The sequence below is a fragment of the Phalacrocorax carbo genome, chromosome 1 (genome assembly GCF_963921805.1).
Source record: "Phalacrocorax carbo chromosome 1, bPhaCar2.1, whole genome shotgun sequence".
NCBI classification, from domain to species: domain Eukaryota; kingdom Metazoa; phylum Chordata; class Aves; order Suliformes; family Phalacrocoracidae; genus Phalacrocorax; species Phalacrocorax carbo.
The window spans coordinates 126,098,196-126,120,480 of NC_087513.1; the positions used below are offsets into that span (position 1 = coordinate 126,098,196).

A 22,285-nucleotide genomic window follows, 5' to 3' on the forward strand; every position below is an offset into this window, starting at 1 on the left:
GCACTGAATTAGCCTAAAGGCCCGACTAGCAATAATGTGAAACAAGAATCCTTTACATTGTAGATAATACCTTAGAGCTTCTGGATATCAGTAATTAGTTGGTACTGAAGCTAAGGGCTGCCTCGGGATAGTTGTGTTCAGATCCATCTGAATACTCTTCCACCGTTAGGATCAAAGAGGATTTATAAAAACTTTTACATATTCGGTCCAATGATTTTGTATGTTTGGGAGTTCCACAGTGCAAATGTGAACCATATGGAGAACAGGTAATGAGATTCAAATTTTGGTGCCTGAAAACATAAAGAAATTAAAGAGCATGCAAAGGAGGTGTATTATGAATAAATTAAAGGAGAAATTTGAAGAAAATAGGAATTATATTTGGTTTGGGCAGGAGAAGAGGAAATATGTCCTTTACTAGTGGACACATTGAACTGTTTTGTATAGCGCTATCTGAACTTCCTGATAAATAATGGGTAAAGTACTTTCTTTGATCTGTTCTAAACCAGCATGTTCTTATTTCGGTGAGTTTCCACTGGTTTGTGTACAGCAAGTTTTTAATAGAAATTCCACCCTGTTCACGCTTTTCACGTCTCCTCCTTTTCTCCCCTCCAGACTGAAGCATCCCAGCTCTCTGAGTATCTGCTTATAAAGCAGCAACTCCATTCCCTTGTTTGTCTGGGCTGGCCCTTCTCTAATTCTCTGCATCCTTCTGGAGATGTAGAGACCAGAACTGCATGCAACCCTTTAGGTGTGGGCACACCAGACTGTCTTCCCATAGGAACACGATGACCCCTTCTGTTTTTTTCACAGCACATGTGGGGAAGCCCCCTGTTGGGTGGGGTTTTTTATATGTTTTGCACGTTGACATGGTAATTTCAGAGAACTGCCAACGATGACTCCAGGACCTCTTTTATAGTTGCCTGTTCTGGGCTCAGCCTCATGTTGGCACTGTTCAGAACACTTTTCCCTGAATGTACGAGTTCATCTTCAATGTCAATGTTCATCTTTTTGCTGGCTTACTCAGTTTTGTGAGGGCTTCCCAGACTTCCTCACCATTGGATGATGTTCCAGGTATTTCATGGCCTGAAAGACCCTTCTGTTTCCCCCCTCGCTATGGTGCCTGGAGGTCCCAGCTGTTGCCTTTTTTTCATCCTGAGAACTCCTTTAAGTCTTACCCTTTTCTAAGTATTCTTTAAGCTGCATTTCATCTGTAAACAATCCATTCCTCCAGTCCCATGGAAATTTAGCTTCGGCATGGAACACTGTCAAAGGCTTTGCGGGAACACATGTATATGATGTCCCCTGATCCCCTTTACACACACCTCCTGACAACATCAATGAACTCCAGCAGGTCACAGACTGAATTTCCTTGACTGTGAAGTCAGCCTGACTCATTCCCAGTTTATCCACATGTCCAGTGATCCTACTTTTCACTACAGACACTTCCATCTTAACAGGAATGGAAGTCAAATATCCTAGTCTATAGTTCCCAGGATCCTCTCTGGAGCCCTTTTTATGAGTTCTACACTGGCAACCCACCACCATGCTGGCTCAGCTGCCATTGGTAATGACAGGTTACGTGTCTTGGCCACCTATTTTTCAATTTTTCATTGGGATTTGTTCAGAAGTCTGAGCATGCCTACAGGCCCTAGTGACTTTTTGCCATATAGCTTACTAATATGGCCTAATACTTTAGCTCTCTTTATTTCAAATTGATGCAATTCCTCTGATCTACCTACAACAAAGAACGTGTCAGGTGTGGGAATCTTCTCAGCATCTTCAGCAGTGAAGACCAGTGCAAAGATGAGTGTCTGCAATGGCAGTGGCCTAGTAATCCCTCCATGCCCATCCACCAACTTTGCTATCTGACTTCCTGCATCTTCTGTACTTTTTACTACTGGCTTGTGCAACCTGTGCAGGGATGCAGATTCTCCTCAAATTCTTTTTAAGCCCTTTTAATTTCCTACTTAGATTTTAGCATTGATGTAGAAGGAGCTGAAAATTTTGCCCTTGCTCCATTGCTCAATGTTGCACGTGCTTGTCAAGTGACATTGTAGGTGGTCCAATTTGCTTTTCTTAGTTTTTGGGTTGTGGTGTTATTCAGAGGCCTACTCAATCTTAGCTCCATTTTGGTATGGGGTTTATTTTACTCAGTTTGATACAGCTGTTTGAGATTAAGGAATTGAACCACTAGAGAACTGCGAAGTAATAAAGCTATTATAACAGTAAAGTAATTCATATGTAAGTCACTTTTTGTACTAAGTTTGCTTTTTAACTATTCTGACGTTTGACTGTATTTGTTGGGTATTCAAAATGGTTTTACTTTAAGATATTCTAGTAGCTGTCAAGGCCACAATGTAAGAGTCTCATCTACTCAGATTTTATCAATAGTTTTTGGAGATGAATCCTCATTTCCTTTCTCTTTCCTCTCCCAATAAGCCATTAATGTATTTTCACATTTGTTTAACATATATTTTGCATTTCTATTTAAAATATTATTTTTGGCATGATCCTACCAAGAAGCTGCTGCTTTAGACTGATCATTGGAAAAACTTACTGAATGGGATATAAATACAGTTAGAATTAGGTCCCCTTCTTATGCACATAATTCTGGTTCCTGCAAAACAAAAGCCGTGTCAAACCTTGTGAAACAGAGGCTGTAGAAGAACAAATTTTCTGTTTACCGTGTGCATGCATTGTATGGAATTCCTGTTCCCATCTCATTTTTCCATTGGTTAATGAAATGTTTGTTCTGAACTTACCAGAGGTATGAAAATTCACTAATAAAATATATATGCTTTTTGCTTTTAATTTTTTATATATGTCTTCTTATGCATGTTATAAATTGAAGAAATATAGTTGTCTTGGAAAGCCCCCATTAAATCCTAATCTATTTCCAAGTTCTATTTCAAAGGTTTAGAACACCTAATTATTCTCATCTGACTTCAGTAACATTCGTGCATGCTCAGATCTTTTAAATTATAATATGTGTCCTTTTTTATGCTTCTGTTATTACTTTATTTCTATTAATTCTTTATTAAAAATTCCTATAGATTTCAATATAGGTATATGCAAACAAAGCAGTAAAAAGACAATTACTTCCTAGTGGAAATCAGTAGATATAAGATCTATTTCCAGTTTTGAAATGCCTGTGATGCACACTTTGAATATTGTGATAGAAATATAATGCATGGGAAGACTCTGAGATATGTAGTCAAAGGGCAGTTGCCTGGAACATTGCCTCGCTCTGTGAAGGGAGACATTTTACTGGGGTCTGAAAGGACTGGTTTGGGTTTCAGAGGACAGGAGTCTCTTGGTGATGTTCCTTTCCTTCCTCCCTTCCCTCCCTCTGCTGGCTTGGGTGTTTTCCTCCCTGTACAGCTCTGAATGTTTTCAGTTGGTCTTTTGCACAGTCCTCTAAGGTAGAAGCCAAAACTTAAGCTCCAATATCTGTTCACTTCTGTTTCTCTTAGGATGGATGTGATCAAAATATCTGTCGTTTGATCAAGGTGCCTCTAGAAGGCATTAGGCTACAAAGAAAATCACTCTTCTTTACTGTTACAAAAACATTGGACTAGAATAACAATATGTTTCTTGAATGTAGTTTATGATGTTGTGAAATGTCACATTTGCCTTGAGTTGTCTAGACTGGAAAAGAACAGCTGTAAAAAGAATGACAGATAGTTTTCTTTTTCTGTACTGGATCTATATTAGGGAGAAGAAGCTTCTCTCAGTAAAGCTGATGAGTTGTCACTGAATTGAAATAAAAATCAATGTTTATAATAGGTAACTGTCCTAACATCAATAATAATATTTCTTAATCTTCACTTAATGTTATAGATATGAAATCATTCACTGTGAGCAGTTCTGAATGATGTATGAAATGAGAAATCCCTAATCAATGCAGAATACACACAGATGGCAAATGTGTTAGTTATATAAAATGTTCATGTCTAGTGCAGCCAGAAGATCCTCATTTCAGATGGGAAGACATGGGGTCTGCATGAATTAATCTAATAAATAAATACTCTATCTTACTATTGCGAATATTGTTAACTTCTTCACACAATATCCATTTATCGAGAAGGTGAGCAGCACTCATCTTCAAATTTTAACAAGTATTTCTCTAGTGGTTCAAATATTCAGATGTGGGATAATAATTTCAAAATCTAATGATGTTACCTTTCTAAAAGTTGCTCTCCCCTTTACTTTTCCCCTTCCCCAGCATGGAAAATTAGCTCAATATATGGGTACAAGAATTATGTATCTCCTCTTTCTTTCCTGCTATCTCTGTGTCCCTGTTCCTTTTATTTTTGCCAATTCTTTCTACTCCACCATCCTGAGATAACTTTAAGATGTTGCACTTTATCCCCTTGTGTGGATGAACTCCATGTCCAGCCTCAGAGTATTCAGATTTAACAGATGCCAATGTACTAATGCCAGGTAAATGGGTTTCAGATAGGATTCCTTACTAGTGTTGGTTAGTTACTTAGACAACTCAAAAATAATCTGAGAGGTGTCTGAAGGGTTGTAAAAGGTATGTTTAATAACATATAGCAAAGTATGTTGTTCCAGTGTTGCTATAGACATTAACATGTTCCTAAGTGGGACCTATGCCTGACTGTTTAAACAGAAATGCATCCTGTACCTCCCCCATTTATTGTAGGCTGCCTACTTCTGAATGCAGTACTTGAGGGACAGAAATTGGACCAGAAACCCATGCACTGATAGACCCATGCTATAACCTGACAGGCAAGGATGGTATATCACCTAAAGGGCTTTTCTTGTGTACAGTGATGTAATTTCTACAGCTTATAATGCCTGTTCCCCACTGGTTTCAGTGGAAAAAAAACCAAACCAACAGTTGGAACTATTGGTGACTCTGGGAACATTGCTGAATACTAACTTTAGCACATTCTGTTTTAAAAATACTAAAAATTTCATTTTCTTTGTAATGGTGGTCATCACGTTCAGCATGAAGAGTAAAACTGATTTCTGTTGTGTTCTCATTTTTCAATATATTAATAACAGAAAAGTAAACTCTCCCTCAACCTTCCTTCCCCTGATATTCTTCCAATTTGAATATTTTTTCAGACACTTCCCAATTAAAAGATATTAAATGAAAAATTAAAAGCTTCCAAAAAAAGCTGAAGGAAGAGCTACTTAGAGTCTGTAGTAAGCATTATGGCTGTTTGCAAAGTGTTGCTTATGAGCTGTCTAGAAATGCAATGACTTTCTCTTTCCTTTCAAGAATGCTTGATATTATAGGGGGTAGGGGATGCACGTTTAACATGCTTTGTAATTCAAGTTTTCTATCAAGTGCTGGTATTTAGGCTTTTATCTAATTTGTATTATCCTTCACCTGTATGAAACAGTAGCAGTTGTCCCAAATGTGGGTCAATATAAGACAAGCATATTTAGTATATCAATTGATTAAACACTCAGATCCTACCATGTGTATTTCTGAAAATTTAAGAGTCTTCAGTCACTTATACAATTGAGCCACTACAACCAGTATAAAATAGCTGAGAAATTGGAAGGGGTTTAGAGGAATTAAATTCTATTCTCTCGGCTTACTCCCATCCCCTGCCTCCAATTGATCAACAGAGGCTTTTAGAATCACAGAATCATAGAATGTCCTGAGTTGGAGGGGATATACATGGATCATTAAGTCCAACTCCTGAAATTTTTAAATGCTTTCTCTTACTCTGACTATCATTTCTTTTCTCCCCTTGGGAGAGGGGGATGCTTGGGGATGGTGAGAGGAAGCTAAGAGACCTGACAACATACAATTTGTAATACCTCTCTAAATTACTGTTAGACACATTCATGATTACCATAGTTACCTCAATAAGATTAAAACAAGAGTGGAAAACACTGATCACCTACCTTTAATACATACAGCTGTTCTTAGGCGCATGTTTTATTTCAAAGATTTACAAATGGTGTATAATAAGGTGAAGCTTACCTGAGGGCCAGTAAATGTTATCAGCTTTGCTATGACAGTATCATTACTGTAAGAACAGGGCGTGTGCATTGTAAACAATTGCATATTAACATCTTGGTCTCGTTAATCACAAACTTCTCTGATACATGTCTCAGCGGCAGCCTCTACTAATTAACTCGGATACTAATTGGGTCAGATGAAATAAAGTAGGCAGCAGTCACTCAGACAGACTAGAACAGCTTCTTCTCTAATTGGTTTTGACAGAGGAACAAAAAAGGAACTTGAAATATTGCAGACTAGCACTAGCCACCACTGTGTACTTAGCATGGTTATTTGTAATGAATATTTTAATACACACTGAAACAAATGTTAGTCCTCCACGTATGGTTAACCCATCCCACTCTGTCTGTCTTCTGCACATGTATGACAGGAATTTTGATGGCTTGTGACCATGTAAAGCATATTTCTGATTTTTTCATAGAAGCAAATCAGAAAACCTGGGAGAAAATACATAAAAGTCAAACTACTTCCAAGCTTTGCAACTATGTATCACTAGGTGGCATTTGCTGAAAACAGTATGGCAATTTCATTTTTACATGAGAAGCTTATGTGAAATGCTAGGCACTATAGTCATACTTTAGACTCTGATCGGTTTTAAATCCTGATGCTTCTTTCAGCTCCATTTGTTCTTAGTCAACCGTTTGTCATTCAGAAAGTTTGTGGGCTCTTATAGTCCCTTTTAGATGTATGCTGCTCTCACTAGCTTCTGAATAAACCTTGCTATCCTTGGTCCTTTGTCCTTATTGTTCATATCTGAACATAAATAGAAACCTAGATGGTAAAAATCTCCAGCTAAGCAAAGGAATGGCCAGTCTAACAGTGAACATTTATCTACTATTTCCTGAACAAAACAAAAATAATTGTGTATTTTTCACATAAGTTATAAATATTAAAATTGTGGGTAATTTTATCTAGTTACATAACCTTGTCTTTTTATCTTTCATGATTATTTTGTGGTATAATAATACTCCCACACCCTACCTCTGTCATAGCTTACTCTGAGGCAGCCTGCTTATCAACTAAATGCTGATCTGCCCTCCAAAGTTTAAAAAACACAAACAAACAAAGAAACAAAAAAACCACCAAGAAACCTACAGCCCTCGTGTCCTGGGAAAGCAAAGTCTGCTGTTAGCCACAGCTCCTTTATCACAGTTTTCATCCTCACAGCACGTATAACAACTGCCCTGGTGAAAATCATAAAGGTCAGGGCCATTTAAAATTTTTCAAAAACATTTTTCTTATTTTGTGGGGATTTTGTTTCATGACGTTGCTGAAATACAGGACCTGCCAGTGCTGCGGTTTTCTGATATGTAACTTCTCCCACAGCAGTGACAGGAAAATTTTTAATGCTGTGGTTTGCTTCAAGCCAGCTTGGTAACAGCAGCTGAGGTGAGAGCACTTGCTTTCACTTTGAATTAGTTTCAGCAAATCTCAGATCATTGGTACAGAGGAGTAACAACGCTTGTTACGGGTTGTCGCTAAACGGGCTGTGTACACAAACCAATTTTATTAGTCTTTAACTAATGAGGATTTTCCTAGTGCTGGCTGTATGTTAAGGCTCACAGAGGGACTGCTGCCGCCATGCTACCTGCCTGAGCCTATCAATCTGTCCTGGTGCTGCAGTCCTTCCTCTGCAAGAAGCAGCGTATGAAAATATGTATGTGCTCTGAGGAGGGGAAAAAAAGGCTGATACTGATTCCCTCTTTCCTCTGCTAACAACTCCTGTTTTCTCTGGGAAGGGACAAAAATCAGTTAAAAGTAAGACCATCTGAAACCAGAGTTAATACAGTCAACATGTACTTCATCTGTTTATCACATCTAGCCACACCTTCAAACAAGTTAAGCCTTTATTTTTTTTCAAACGTCAGTTAGGTTCTATGCTTTTGTTCAAGTCAGACCAACAACCAGAACTGGGCTGAGCAGCTTCCGTACTCCAAGCAGGGTGTGGTCTCTGCTAAGGACCTTACGAGTCCTTAGTTGTCTCTGAGAAATGAAAGAGTCAAAGTGTCTTTCACCAACTGTAGAGAAAACTGCAACTTTGGGCTGTGGAGTTATAATAGGTTTTATGTATAGTAATAATAATAATAATAGTAGCGGTAGTGTGTATATATGGCAAAAACCATACCTGTTGATTTTATGCTACGTAACATTGTGTGATATACCAGCAGCATTTAACTTGTGCTTCCCTAATCTGTAAATAGGAACAGAAATAAAAAATTCTATTCAAAATAATCCATCAAAGTAGAAATAATAAGGTATTTTCCCCAAATACACTCATCTGACAAGACGAAGTTAGTATCTATCAACTCTTCCTACTACTTTTCTTTCACATTTGGTAGCCTTTCCTGGATTTTCTGTGAATTTATAAGGAATTTAGTATAGTTTATACAACTAAGCAGAATTATCCTACAAGTGGATTTTGTTGCTTTTAAAAAAATGCTCTTAAACGATCTTTATTAGTACTTTTTCAAGGTACTGAATGTACTGGCAGCATGATTTAACTGGTGTCCGACCGCTGAAAAGTTGATAATGTAGTTAAACCATACAATATTCTGCAAGTTCCAGCAAACTGCAGTGGTTTCAGCTGGTATAGCACTTCTAACCGTCATGGGGGTTTAAGTGAGGACAAAGAAGTTACCTTATTTTAAAGTGTAATGTATCATCTACAGTCTTCAGAAAATACTATTATAATAATGGTGTGAGCTAGAATAGCATGTGCTTCTATTAATATGTTATAAAGCCTACTTTTCATTTGTCAATATATGTATATGACAACGAAAAATAGGTATTAAAGGGAACACTGCTCATACACAGCTGACTACCCAAATAAATAATTATAGATTTCCATGTAATGATAACTTAAGTCATAAGCTGAACTCCTTCCCTTTTTAGTACTAGCTTCTGTGGCAAAGATAGGTTTGTTCTTTAATTTTGAGAAAGTTTTGTGTTGGTTTTTTTTTTTTTTCAGAGAAATCTGATTTATTGAACCACTGGGAGTTTTTAGGTTTCCTTTTTTAGAAGTGATTTCCCTTTTGGAAAAACTTTCTGGATCCAAAATAATTGCTAGTTAGAAAAGAATAAGAGAAAACCAACAAACAAACATGGTAAATCTTGTGTTTGCAAAGCTGTCAATAAATAGGAGACCAGGGTATTTTTGGTAGAGCGTGATTCAAAATATGTTCAAGCCCTTATCTGTGAAAGCCTAAGGCAAGTGTGGGTCACTAACATTTGAGGCTGGTGTCCTGACAGTCAGTGTGGTGTTATATGAGATGGGAGAAGGGAGCAGCTGCTGCTCCGTTCCCAAGCCCTTACCCTATCGATGACAAGAGACATGAAGTCAGGGCACTCTTCCAAAGAGTACTTACCCCCTATACAAAATCAGAAGGAAAGAAGTCTTAGGAAGCTTTTCGGGGGGGGGGGGGGGGAAGGAGGGGGAATTGTGGGGTATTTTTGTTTAGTGGGGTTTTTTTCCTGTCCATTGATGCTTTCTCTACCCTTTTTACAACTTATACAGCTGCTAAGTCATTAGCTACTCTACTTACAACTAGCCAGCAAAAAGACAACAACCAGCCCATTAGGCCCTTCAGGAAGGTTATTACCTATTAGCAGTTCTGCTCCTTCCTCCTGGGTCAAATCCATAGACACGGAGAAGAATGGTCAGTTCCCAAAGTGTGTTTGTGTGTGGTGGACCAGAGGAGGACTAGGCCAACTCCTGGGAATACAATTACCAATATATGAATTAGAGCTGAATATCTGTCATGGTTTTTGCTGGGATAGTGTTAATTTTCTCCACTGTAGTTGGTACAGTGCTGTGTTTTGGACTTAGTATGAGAATAATACTGATAACACACTGATGTTTTAATTTTTGCTAAGTAGTGCTTGTACTAGGGAGGGACTTTTCCAGCTTCCCATGCTCTGCCAGGTGCACAAGAAGCCAGGAGGGTAGGGGGCACAGCCAAGACAGTTGACCCAAACTGACCAAAGGGATATTCCATATTATATGATGTCATGCCCAGTATATTAACTGGGAGAGTTGGCTGGGGGAAGCAGCAATCACGGCTTGGGGACTGGTGGCGTTAGTCAGCGGGTGGTGAGCGGTTGCATCACTTGTTGTTTGGGATTTTTCCCCCTCCCAAGGCTTCATCTATCTCTCTCTCTCTCTCTCTCTCTCTCTCGTTTATTTTCCTTATTATATTAACTGATTTATTTTAATTATTCAACTGTTCTTATCTCAACCCATGGGTTTTCTTACTTTCGCCCTTCTGATTCTCTCCCACACACACCCCCTCAGGGGTGGGGGGAGTGAGTGAGTGGCTGGGTGGTGCTTAGTTGCTGACTGGGGCTAAACCACAACAGTCTTTTTTTTTTGGTGCCCAAAGTGCAGCCTGAGGGGTTTAAGATTATCAGTTGCTGGTCACAGCATTGTTTCATCTGTTCTCAGTATTAGTATATCAGATCTACACCATGCTGGTTTTGAAGTACATGTTAAAGACTGGTGTTGGTTTTTGTATTTTGCTGTGCTCTGCAGTGATTAGCGATGTTTTGCCGAGGAGATTTGTTATTAAAACACTGGCCTTGAGCTTTAGTAGTTATTTGGGTCTTGTATGGAAGCCGTTACCGTACTTTGGGTACCACCTCATGGAAACAATTAGCAATTATACCTCCTCCTCTGAGAGGTTTTTTATGGAGGAAATACAGAATGGCACTTTAGCTACTGTCTTCTATAATGCCTTCTCCTTCATTACAGCAACTTTTCAGTACCTTGAACATCCTTGGGAAGTAAAGATACATCTGCTGGTATTTCTTTTGCAGATTGTTTTGGTTTTGTCTAAGATTAATAAGCAATTTAAGAATATCATCCAGAGATCTGCCCCAAAGCTCAATAGCTATCGGTGGCAGGGTATGTGGTGTAGTATGGAAAAATGCCTCAGATGGTGGGCATGGAGTGTATTGGGACTGCACCTGAACAAGTACAGAATCCTGAAAAATAAGTAGAATATTTGGAGGAAGTATGTTGTCACTCCAGCAACTCCAGAGAGATACAAATTACTGCAAAATGCTGGGGCCTGGCTCATGCCCACAGAGCCCTGTTTAACAGTATTCAGTAACCCTGAGGGAAAGAGAAGGCCTCTGTATCTAAAAAGATAAGGAAAAGGAAAGCAACAAGCACTGTGGCCACTCAAACCCCAACGACAGGTGCTGTGGCTACCCCAGGAGGTAATTGGCACCTTTTGTTCTGTGCCTGCTCCTGTCCCGCCTTCTCGTGCACCTGGCAGAGCACGGGAGGCTAGAAAAGTCCCTCCCTAGTACAAGCTGTACTTAGCAAAAACTAAAACACCAGTGTGTTATCAGTATTATTCTCATACTAAGTCCAAAACACAGAACTATACCAGGTACAGTGAAGAAAATTAACCCTATCCCAGTAAAAACTATGACAATACCCCATGTTGTGCATAGTTAAAATGTTCTGGAAACGTGAACTGAAATTCTGGTTTTGTTTTTTTGTTGGTTTGGTTGTGGGGTTTTGGTTTTGTTTTTAATTCCGTTGGAATTGTGCTCCTGCTTTTGTCTTGGGAGTTGTACCTGCTACAATTTCTTTAGGGGAAAGGGCTGAAAAATGGAGGGGGAGGTGTGTTTTTAAGAAACCTGCAGCAAATTACATTAATTTGTTCAAACCTAGATCTATGTGCACATTTAACAGCTGCCCATTATTGTTTTAGGGATCATATGTAGCTTGTCCTCAAAAGCACTCTGTAGTTTTTCCCTGAATAGCTAATTAGGCACAGTTAGGTCAGAAGAATGAGACCTTATATAAACACTTGTAATGCCTTAAAAAATTAAAAAAAGGAGAAAAGTCAGGAGGCAGTTTCTCTTAAAGATTTGTAATGAAAGAACAAGTACAGCTAACATAATGAAATGATAATAATACAAGGCTTTGTCAGCCTGGGGTTCAATCTAGGCCTCTGGTGTCAGTAGAAATCCTGTAGGTTGGGTCTTATGGCCCTTCTCTCTTCTGCCCCCTGAGCAGCAAATGCAATCCCTCTCTCTTAGTTCTTGTATTTGAAGGAGGGGATGGGTGGGAGCAGAGTAGAGATTAAGTCTTTTCAGTATAGTAATACCCCTGCTTCTTTCCTAAATTTGCCTTGAATCTTACCAGATGGCCTCAGAAAATGTTGATATACTATTTCACAGAGGATTGTTATACTTTTTTTTTTTTATATATTAATGAAGGTTTTCTGGATGCTGAAGTCTCCTATTTCTGCTGAGCTTTTGAATAGGTTCATCAGTGTTTGGAGAAGCCTGAGATGGTCTGATTATGGTGATTTCACTCCAGTTCCATAGAAAAATCTCAAGGGGTAGCACGGGGAACAGGGAGTTTTAACAGTATTCAGATAAAGTCAATACACTGCTCATCAGTATATTTATAGAAGGTGGACAAAGAATTGCATGTTACATATTGCCTTACATAAGCAATAGACTTAAAATCATTGTCTGTCTGTCAAAGCAGTCTATTTTATTTCCTGTCAGCTTGTGAATGTCTTGGGTGACCTCAATGACTAAAAATCAAAGCTAGTCCACTCAAATATCATTGTCATTGTACTTCATTGATTTCTTCTTTCCCCCTCAGATAAGCAAGAATGGCAAAGGAACATTTCTCAGCAGTTGTAGTTACTGGCAGAGTAGTGTAACAATGTGCTAAAAATTTCTAAGAACAGTGAGTTGATGGATCCAGAGTATCAATAATGTGACTATCTGTGGCCTTTTTTATTCCTAGTGCTCCCACCATTGCTGGTACTCACTGCCACTCACTGAAGGAAATCCTGGCCTTTTCTAAATCTGCATTGTTTGGCTGCAAGAAAATCAAATAGCAATTTGATGGGTTTATTCCCTAAAGTGCAGTTTTCTGATGAACCTGCAGTTGCCATGAATGAAGGAATTGACACCTGCCTTAACACCATTGCTTCAGAGTTTCCAGCTAGTATATGGGAATTCTTTTTTCTTTTTTCTTTTTCTTTTTCCTTTTTTCTTCTCTCTGCCTGATAGCTCCTGGTAGACAAAACATAGCTATTGAATTATTGTTTAATCCAGCTCAAGGCAACACTGGGTAACAGAATAAGACAAGTCTCCTTCTTTCCTGTTTGTGTTCCAACCTCTGATGGAACTGCTTGTTGAATACTGCATAAAATCTTCTATTATACAACCAAACTTCCTATCAGTGCCTGTTCCTGCAGTGATTCAAATATTCTACACACGTTATATAATGTCTTTATTGGCAACTTAAAGACAACCGTTCGTTTGTTTGTTTCCAATTAAATCGTATAATCTGAGGATATGGTTCATTTCCCATATCCCTGAACTGCCTGTGCACTTTTGTTGAATGTCTTTTCAAAAATGGGCTGTACTTACTCTTGAGGAGAGTTCCCTTAGTCACTTGTGTTGGAAACCACCACCCACATTTGCGGAAGGCAGAGTACAGATGGTAGGAAAGATGCAGTCTTGATGTTGTAGTCTATAGAAGGAGAAGCTGTGGAGTCTCCATTCTTGGAGATATTAAAAAACTAGACTTGACGTGGTCCTGGGCAGCTGGCTCTCGGTGACCCTGCTTGAGCAGAGGGGTTGGACCAGATGACCTCCAGAGGTCCCTTCCAACCTCAAATGTCTGTGATTCTATGAAAGCATTATTTATTCAGGTGTGTCGAGTAACTGAGGCTGAAGATCCTCTAGAAAAACAGTGAAGGACACTCCAAAGAGTGGAAAATTTCTTCTCCCTATTCCATGTTTTCTGAGGGACAATGGCTTATATTATGCAAATGGAATAATGTAGTGACATATACTGTACGCTTCTGAACCTTGATTCATTTAAAATCTGCTTGGTATTCATCAGCTTGCATTGTTTAAAAGTATTAGGGGTTTTGTGACTTGCTAACACTGCTGTATGCTTTCAGAATAGTACCTAGATTATAGTAGATATTTTAAAATAATTTTTTGCCTGTTGCCATTTTGTATTTAAAACGTTTGGTGGTATTTGCGGGGTGTGTATGTAGAAAAGTAAATGTAGCTTATTAAGGGGTAACAACGTAATGCTGGCTTGTTTTTCTTTTTTTTTGTGGGAAATAAAAGGAAATTTCATTTGAGCAGTAGGCTGCAAACATTAAATACTTCATTAAGTGTCTAGGAAAGTTGTCTGGTAACCACTTGCCATTAATAATAGCATTTTTGTTCTGTTGAATCTGATTGCATGTTCCTAAGCATTCTTCAGTGTACCACTTGTCTCTATTAGCCTTGCCACCTGATTAAATCTTAGAACTGTCCTTTGTCAGATGATTAGCTCCATTAATACTGCACTTTATTTCCTGGCCATAATTTGCTATGAGCTCTAGCCTGGAGTAATACTTTTAAAGTCAAATGTGCAGTTAGCTAATTCAAGAGGTTTGCATTCACAGTTGCAAAGATGGATGCTCATCCTACCAGAAATATATCAGGACTCTAAGATCCATTTGTGAATGTATTCTAGTTAAAACAAGGTCTGTTCAGTGGTACTAGCGGCTCTAATGCATGAAAAGCAGATAAATCTCACAGGTCAGTATCTTTTTTTTCTTGAAGGCTTTCTATAGACTTCAGTGTGTTCATTTCCTGAGTTGATAACCTACAGAAAGGAGGTTAAGCCTGTTCCACTCAATGTCCAGTCTTCTAAGAAAAGCATATTTTTGCTGTGGAAAGCAATCACATTATTATTGTGATAAAGGAATTCAGGATCCGTGCAGTATTCCATGTTTAGATTTAACCTGAAGAGAGACAGTATGCTATCCTGCAATTCTTCCAGCTTGAAAGAAAGGAAGTAAACATACTATATTCCTCTTGAACAGCCAAAGGAATTACCTGTCTGGCCGTTTGATTACTCTTATTGACTCACAGTAAAAACACCTGCAAGGTCATCCATCGGCCTGCTGCTGAAGGATCTGTTATAAACACAGCGTTATGAAAGTGGCAGCTGAGTGTTCTTGGTACATTTCTACAGTGCCCAGACAAATGTCATTCAGCTTCCACATTTAGCATTCAGTTGTAAATCTGGGTTCAAAGAACATATTTTTTGAAAACATCATGTTTGCTGTGGGGAAATCAAGCCATGCTTTACCAATAGATTGGTTCTTTTTTAGGTCAGGAGGCTGCCACTAACAAACTGCTGTGGTATAAACATTGGCAGAAAAAAAACATCTAGAGATAAAAGTGCTTGAAACGATCTCTGTATAAAGATAAGAGCAGTGGAATAGATTTGTATTTGCAAAGGTAGCAGAGCATTGCCTCAACCTTGAATAAGTTTCAAACATTCAAATTGTGAGTTTAACTATAATTTTCCTCAGGAGGCCCTTCTTTTCTATTAGCTTGTTGGACATGAATTAATTGGTGACTAGCAGTTAAATCTCTGGCATATATTTCTGTGGGAAAAAAAAGTCAAAGCACACACTGTTACTGAATATTCTATTACAGTAGCCTGGGGTAGAAAACGTGAACAGTTTGGAAGAGGCATTTTTGCCTCTTTCCTTTTCCCTGCTAAATCCCACACACTATTCTTCTACCCCATTTTAAGGTTTCATATGGTATTTTTATCAGAAATGATCATAGAATCATAGAATGCCCTGAGCTGGAAGGGACCCACAAGGATCATCAAGTCCAGCTCCTGTCCCTGCACAGGACAACCCCAAATTCACACCATGTGTCTGAGGGCATAGTCCAAGTGCTTCTTGAATATTGCCAGGCTTGGTGCTGTGACTGCCTCCCTGGGGAGCCTGTGCCAGTGCTCCACCACCCTCTGGGGGAAGAACCTTTTCCGAATATCCAACCTACATCTCCCCTGGCACGTCTTCCTGCCATTCCCTTGGGTCCTGTCATTGATCACCAGAGAGAAGAGATCAGCGCCTGCCCCATTTCCTCCCCCTGTGAAGAAGCTGTAGAAATAGCTGTTTATCTGTAGTATTTCATATGAAGTTGCTGAAGGAGTTTGTAATACAACATCAGATTGAATATATATCTTCCACCAACAAAATGCGTCTTCCTTTTCCCACCTTCTGTGTATTGCACACAGCTAGAGTGAGTCAAAACTATATAATAAACAGCTTACTAACAGTCAACAAAGAGGGAGGTGATGCTTGTGGGGAGAAATAAATTTTTTAACAGCATTAGCATAGTTTAGTACCAAAAGCATGCATCTCCTCCACATGCTGTTGCTTTTTGATGAATCTCTAACTATTCAGATACTACTTTCAGCCAAGGGATGAAGCAAGCAACATTATTTTGGATAGACAGCAATAGAACTCTAGAAAGTTTATTGTAGCATATACTGATATATTAGCAGCAAAATGTATATAATGCCTGACTTCTATGGCATGTTTCCAGTAGTACTATTGCATTGTAAATCTTTTCACTCATGATTATCTAAAAGCAATTGGAATACACTCCTTCATGTATGTAGAACTTTTTTGTAATGAAATAGTAGCTTTACAAACTCTGGTATTATTTTTTCATGAGTACATTTTATTATTGAGAATGGAAAACATTCCTATGAAAGGTACATTTAAAGTGCTCTTGAGATGAGGTTTTAAGAACAAAAGGTATATTTGTATCAAAAAGATTTGCCTTGTCTTGTCTCCTCAGAGGTGTGGAGGGAGGGAAAGCAAAGTGCATTATTAATGCTGTGCATTTCTCATGTATCTCATCCATAACTGCCTTTCAAATTCAGCTGAATCCATTAACATTATTAATTGCTGAACATTTCAGATGGGAATTTAATATCCCTTTTTCTTTATGAAGTGTAGAGAATTTTACTGCAAACCAAAAGACAGCATTGAGTGAGCTTTGTTTTAGTGTAAGCATTCTGCAGCCTTTTCCGCATATGCCCTTTATTTTTAGTTTGGTTTGACTTTGTCATACAAAGAGGTCTGCCCTTCTGTATTATTCTAGGGATGATGCCTAATAGATATTTCTGAGCAAATACTTATTAGGTTCTAATCTGAAGGTATCTTCCTTTTCCCACATATATAAAACACATCAGAATTTTGCCTTTGTGTGCCCAGTTCCATTCTGTATCAAGACTGTACTTATAACTTAGTGAAATCAAGGCCTAAGATAACCATTTCCCTCTACAATGTTTTTCATATTAAAGAACTGAGAAGGAATTTCATCTATGGCTGAACAAATGTGTGCAGTTTTTTAAATTATTTTCCCACTGGAGGAGAAATATGTAAGAAAACGTGACAGGTAAATAGCTGCAAGGCAAAAAAGGCATCAGGTATGGCAGGGGCTACCAATGGAGAGCTATCATTGTGGTCAGAACGTTTCAATTCCCCAAGGAATTTGAGGATGTGCATATAAACCTGTTATTTCAAGTACTTTTCTAAAAGTGCTGTAGAAGATTATCCTGCTGCCAAAACCATTGGGTAACATGTTGTTATATACTTAGATGAAATTAAATATTTAAATGGGATATTTCAGATCTTACTGCAACATGTCCCCTTCCAGAAGATGAGATACCACAGAACAGATGACATGAGCTAAGGATATAGACCATGACTATGAAGGGAACCTGTAGGTTTTAAAAAATATTTTGATGTAATTATCAAGGAATATATCCAAATAGGTGCCCTGAATACATTTGAGTTATTAGTAGTAGCTATACTACAAACAAAGACTGAAGCTTTAACCAATAATATAGTATTATTCTGTTGAATAATTCTAATGAAGTGCTTTGCTTTTCTCTTGCAGATGAAAGGGAAGATGTTCAAAAGAAAACATTCACAAAATGGATAAATGCACAGTTTGCTAAGGTAATTAAATAGTTTTATTCATTTATAAACCAAAATATGTTTTGTGTATTTTTCAGGCAACTTTATATTCCTTCACTGAGGCTTAATTTTCAAGGTAACAGTTAAAAGTTTCAGGTATTGCTGAATGTAGTTGACTGATTTATTCCCTTGATTTCAGTAGGGATTGAAATGTAAGAAGCCATAGTCTTCTCAAAATGTTCTCTGCCTTGATTTACCTTTCCTTTTCTCAAATTAGTGATGCAGATGTATTACTGTTTGTTGGACTCCTTTGTTATGTTGCTAATATACAGAAGAATTTCTTCTATTGAGCTTGTCTTATCTTGTTTCTAATTGCAATCACAAATTTAACAAAACCCAATGAACTGGAGAGAAGCAAGGTCAAAGATAAGAGGTGTGATCCAGTCAGCAAATTAAGAAAGTCAATTATAATAAGTTTTTAAATAGTTATCTTTGTGAACTCTTGGAGAATGGTAAAGACTTCAAATGTACTGGAAAAAAAGAGCGAATAACTAACTTTCTTAAAGGACACTCCCTTGCTCCCCCCCCACCCCTCCCACCCCCTGGCAGTATATAATAATTTAATCTTTAATACACAGGAAAATTTGAGCTCAAACTATTAATTTGATTAAACATTTTTTTTAAATTCCTGGAGGATAATTACTGAACTGTATTTGACAGTAATAAACGAAATCCATCCCATAATCTGTCATTTTATCTACTAGGGAATAATTGGCGATGGACAACAATGAAATAGTAGCTGTGATATATCCTCTGTTGAGCTTGGCTTTTGATTGTGTCCCATCTGATTCTCCTCATTAAAAAAGAGAAGTAAGATAATCTGATCATGACCACCATAATGTTGAAAAACATGCTCAGCAGTGGTCCAGGCAAACAGGGAGTCCTCCAGGACTTTTCCATGGTCTGGAGTGTACTCTAGTAGCAACTCAAGTGACTTAGGCAGCACGCATTTGTGCTCAGCATCTTTACAGCAAAGAATCCAGCTGTTTGGAGGACTGAATCAGGACAAAATACAGTCTTGAAAAAATGATCTGAAATTGATTGATAAATTACAAGGCAAGTCTGAAGTGCTGTATTTAGGACGGAAGTAAAATGTATGCATAGTATGCATCCCAAAGGGAGGATAGCTGGGCTGGCAAAAATAAAGCAAATAAAAACTCTGGGAAGTAAGACAAATCACAAAGAAAACGAGTCAGCAACATGGTACTATTGCAAAAAAAAATTAAAAAAAAAAAAAAAGAAAGGGAAATTGGCAAATTTATTATGGCTGTGATAATAGAAGTTCTTCAGGGAAGATGAAATATGTAATTATTTGATTTTACTTGGCAATAGTGAGATTTCCACTTGAGTAATTTACTATCTTGGTGTTCCATATATGACGAAGTAGCACCAGCAGTAGTGATCTAATGCAAACTAATCTGAAATGTTTTGCCAGTTAGGCCTTGTTATGGTCACAGAAATAGTTACAGAAAACTAAGAGTAACTGTTTCTTTCATATCTAAAGAAAATGCCATGTTCCTAGAGTGTTGCTTTCTCAGAAAGGTTTGTTTCATGGAAACTTGGAGCAAGTCTGCAGAATAACAGTAAGAATTATGAAGGGTTTACGAAATATGACCTATCAGCAGATGCTTTTAATGGTAGGTTTCACTCAGTCATCTGAATGATATAGATGTCTTTCCTCCAATTCTAGTTCAGCGGAGTGTACTTTAATGGTATTTTATCTACCTTTTAGTTCAGTTCTATAAATGGTATTTTTAGTTGTATGTGAACATGTATTCATAAATATACTGGAAAAGTACTGATCTCCCTCTATTTCGTTTGTACTTTGAGGAAAACCTCCTAAACATTATGGTTCAAGTTTTTCTTTGCCTCGTGCATCACCTGTTCTGGACAGGGTCTTTTCATTTCAAAAATCAGTCTACCAAAAAACCCTTGACCTTTAAATCTTGGACAAATTACTCTTGCCCTACAAAATTGTTATGCATAACACCAGAATAGTTTGTCTGAAATGGGAAATCGCATATGTCTGGTAAGCTTAGTAGTACCTGCTGGCTGCCTATGTGGTACACATGCAGAAAATATGGTTTGCTCTTTAGTGTAGTCATGTACTGTGCAAGATTCCTTTCTGTCTAGGGTTTTCAGAACAGCAATAGAGGAGGCCCTGCTTGTATTCCACTGTAGCATGAGCGGTCAAAGTTAATAGCTGTGTGCTGTCCTGGGACTGTGTTTCTCTCTCTTCTAAAGACTGGGACATTTTGGCAGAGGTGGTCTTGAAAACATTAAAGTGGGTCTCCATGCGAAATCTACCACTTATACACCTTCTTCTCCTGACTTGTTTTCAGTGGTTCAAATCCACCTCTGGTTCTAGCTGTGGAATTGATTTCAGTTAATGGGCTACTCCTGGTTAGCAATTTCTTATCGTTAGCTTTGTAAAACTGTTAAATAAATTACTTTCATTGTAGAATTGGTTTGTATTCACTCCTATGTGCTTCTAGAGGTGCTGTCTTGAGCAGGTTAACCTACTGTGTCAGAATTAAGATAAAGGAATATATTTTGTCAGTCATTTCTCTTATTAGCAAATAGTGGAATCCAGGTTACTAATTAACTGTGAAATATTTAGGGTTGAATGAAATTGTTTTATACCATTCCCACCCATCCACCACTCTCCATAGCTAAAAAAAAAATCCCTACTTATGCAGTCAAAGTAAAAGCTTAGATCTAAATGTTCTAAATCTTCATTTGTGTTGGGTCTCTAGTGCATCCCCCCTCAAAGAGCTGTATTCCTTTCCTGAAAATTCAGTGTCTAGTAGAGTACCTACGTCTCGGTACACTTATTCTCAGACTGAGCTTTCAAAACACTCACATTTGCAAGTTGCTTTCACATGACTAGTGACATAAATACAAATAATGCTTTTGATGCCAAAAGTTATAAATTATTGAACAATAATTTTTTAATTTATGCGTCATCAGCATAACTTAAGAACCGATGAATAATTTTTATTCGTGGGGGAAAAAAAAAAAAATCTATTAATTGCAGGTCTGGAGGGAAGCAGTAGTCCTTCTGGCCATGCATGCAGTGGCATATTATTTGGATGATCTGTAGCTACTTTGACTCAGATGCCTTGAGTTCAGCAATGAACTCTGCTACCTCTTAGCTAAGGAGTCAAGTCCCTAACATGAAATCTGTAACAAACTCTCACCCACACCATCTTGGCAGTTTTCTGTTTGTGATGTGCAGACCCTGGAAACCTCTGGAGTACTACCAAGAAGTCTGTGAAAGAGTACCTAGGGAAAGCTAGCAGAACTGTATGCAAGATTACAGTTGTTATGGGCGAGACCATGTCTCTCTTCAAAGTTTTTTGGCAGGTTGAGTGGGGTGCTCTAAATGGAAAAACTGAGGAAAATGCATTTGCAGGTCTCTCTTAGAGCTTGTCAAGAAAGCAGGTTTCTCTGTAATTCCTACTCCTTCTACTAGCTAGTAAGTGGATTATGCAGAAAAACTGTGCTTTAAAGGTTACAGTATGTGACTCATCTATAAGAAATTCATCATTGTTTCAGTAAGATAGGCCAAAAGTTGGCTTTTAATGTTTGTGAGATAAAACACTTAGTAAATTAAAAATATAGGAGAAATGGGAGAACGTAATCCAAGAGACCTTTGTGTTTTCCCTGTTTTAAAAACAGACATTGTGGGTGATTTTCTTTAGTGATACCTTCTTCATTTACCATCTAAATGGCATCCAATAAGTGGAAACTCAAAGCAACTTTAAACATGTGGAGCATATTACTTTAATATAATTTTATTCAGAAAGAGCTTTACTTTGTCCTCAGAAGAAGTTTATTTATAAAATAATGAATTTCTGCAGGGTGTGTGTAATGATGGCAAAGGAATGTATTGTAACCTAGTTTTTAATAATAGAACTATAATTAGAGCTCTCAGAAGAGATATAGCTAATCTTGGTTATGATAGCTTTTGCTCAGATCTCAACTTCTAAAATTTGAAATAACTGAAACTTTTGTTTATAAATGAAACACAGCATCTTAACTGTGTGTTTTGGGAGAATGCAAATATATCACGAGCCCTCGAGTATAGGAGCTCTCTGCTGGAGCTTTGAAACAGCTAGAAAAATGATGTTAACAATGCCTGTACCCCATTTTAGATGACCTTATGTTGCCTCCCTGATTAAACATTTTTAGTTGTTCCTTGCATAATAGGTTTCAAAATAGAAAGCATTACTGAAGATGGAAATTTTCTTTACTTGCATGTAGGAAAGAGCTTGTAAATGGCAATTAATTTGAAAAGGAAAACCTGAAAATTCCAGCACCAATAAAACCCACCCCACTCTAAAAAGGAAAGAGCGTACTTCTATGACTAAAGAAATACTGGAAATTTATTTTGTTCCCCTATTACGGAGTGACTCAAAGTACTGACAATTTTAAT

At 37.9% G+C, this 22,285-nt stretch overlaps 1 protein-coding gene across 8 annotated transcripts in view; it reads left to right on the forward strand.

The window, feature by feature from the left end:
* Window positions 1-22,285, forward strand: part of DMD (dystrophin) — a 1,139,896-nt gene that overhangs the window by 103,101 nt on the left and 1,014,510 nt on the right. For all 8 annotated transcript variants that reach the window (XM_064473561.1, XM_064473589.1, XM_064473531.1 and 5 more), the window contains exon 2: window positions 17,768-17,829. In XM_064473561.1, the coding sequence (XP_064329631.1) occupies window positions 17,768-17,829 (62 nt within the window). The remainder of the gene's footprint in view (window positions 1-17,767; window positions 17,830-22,285) is intronic.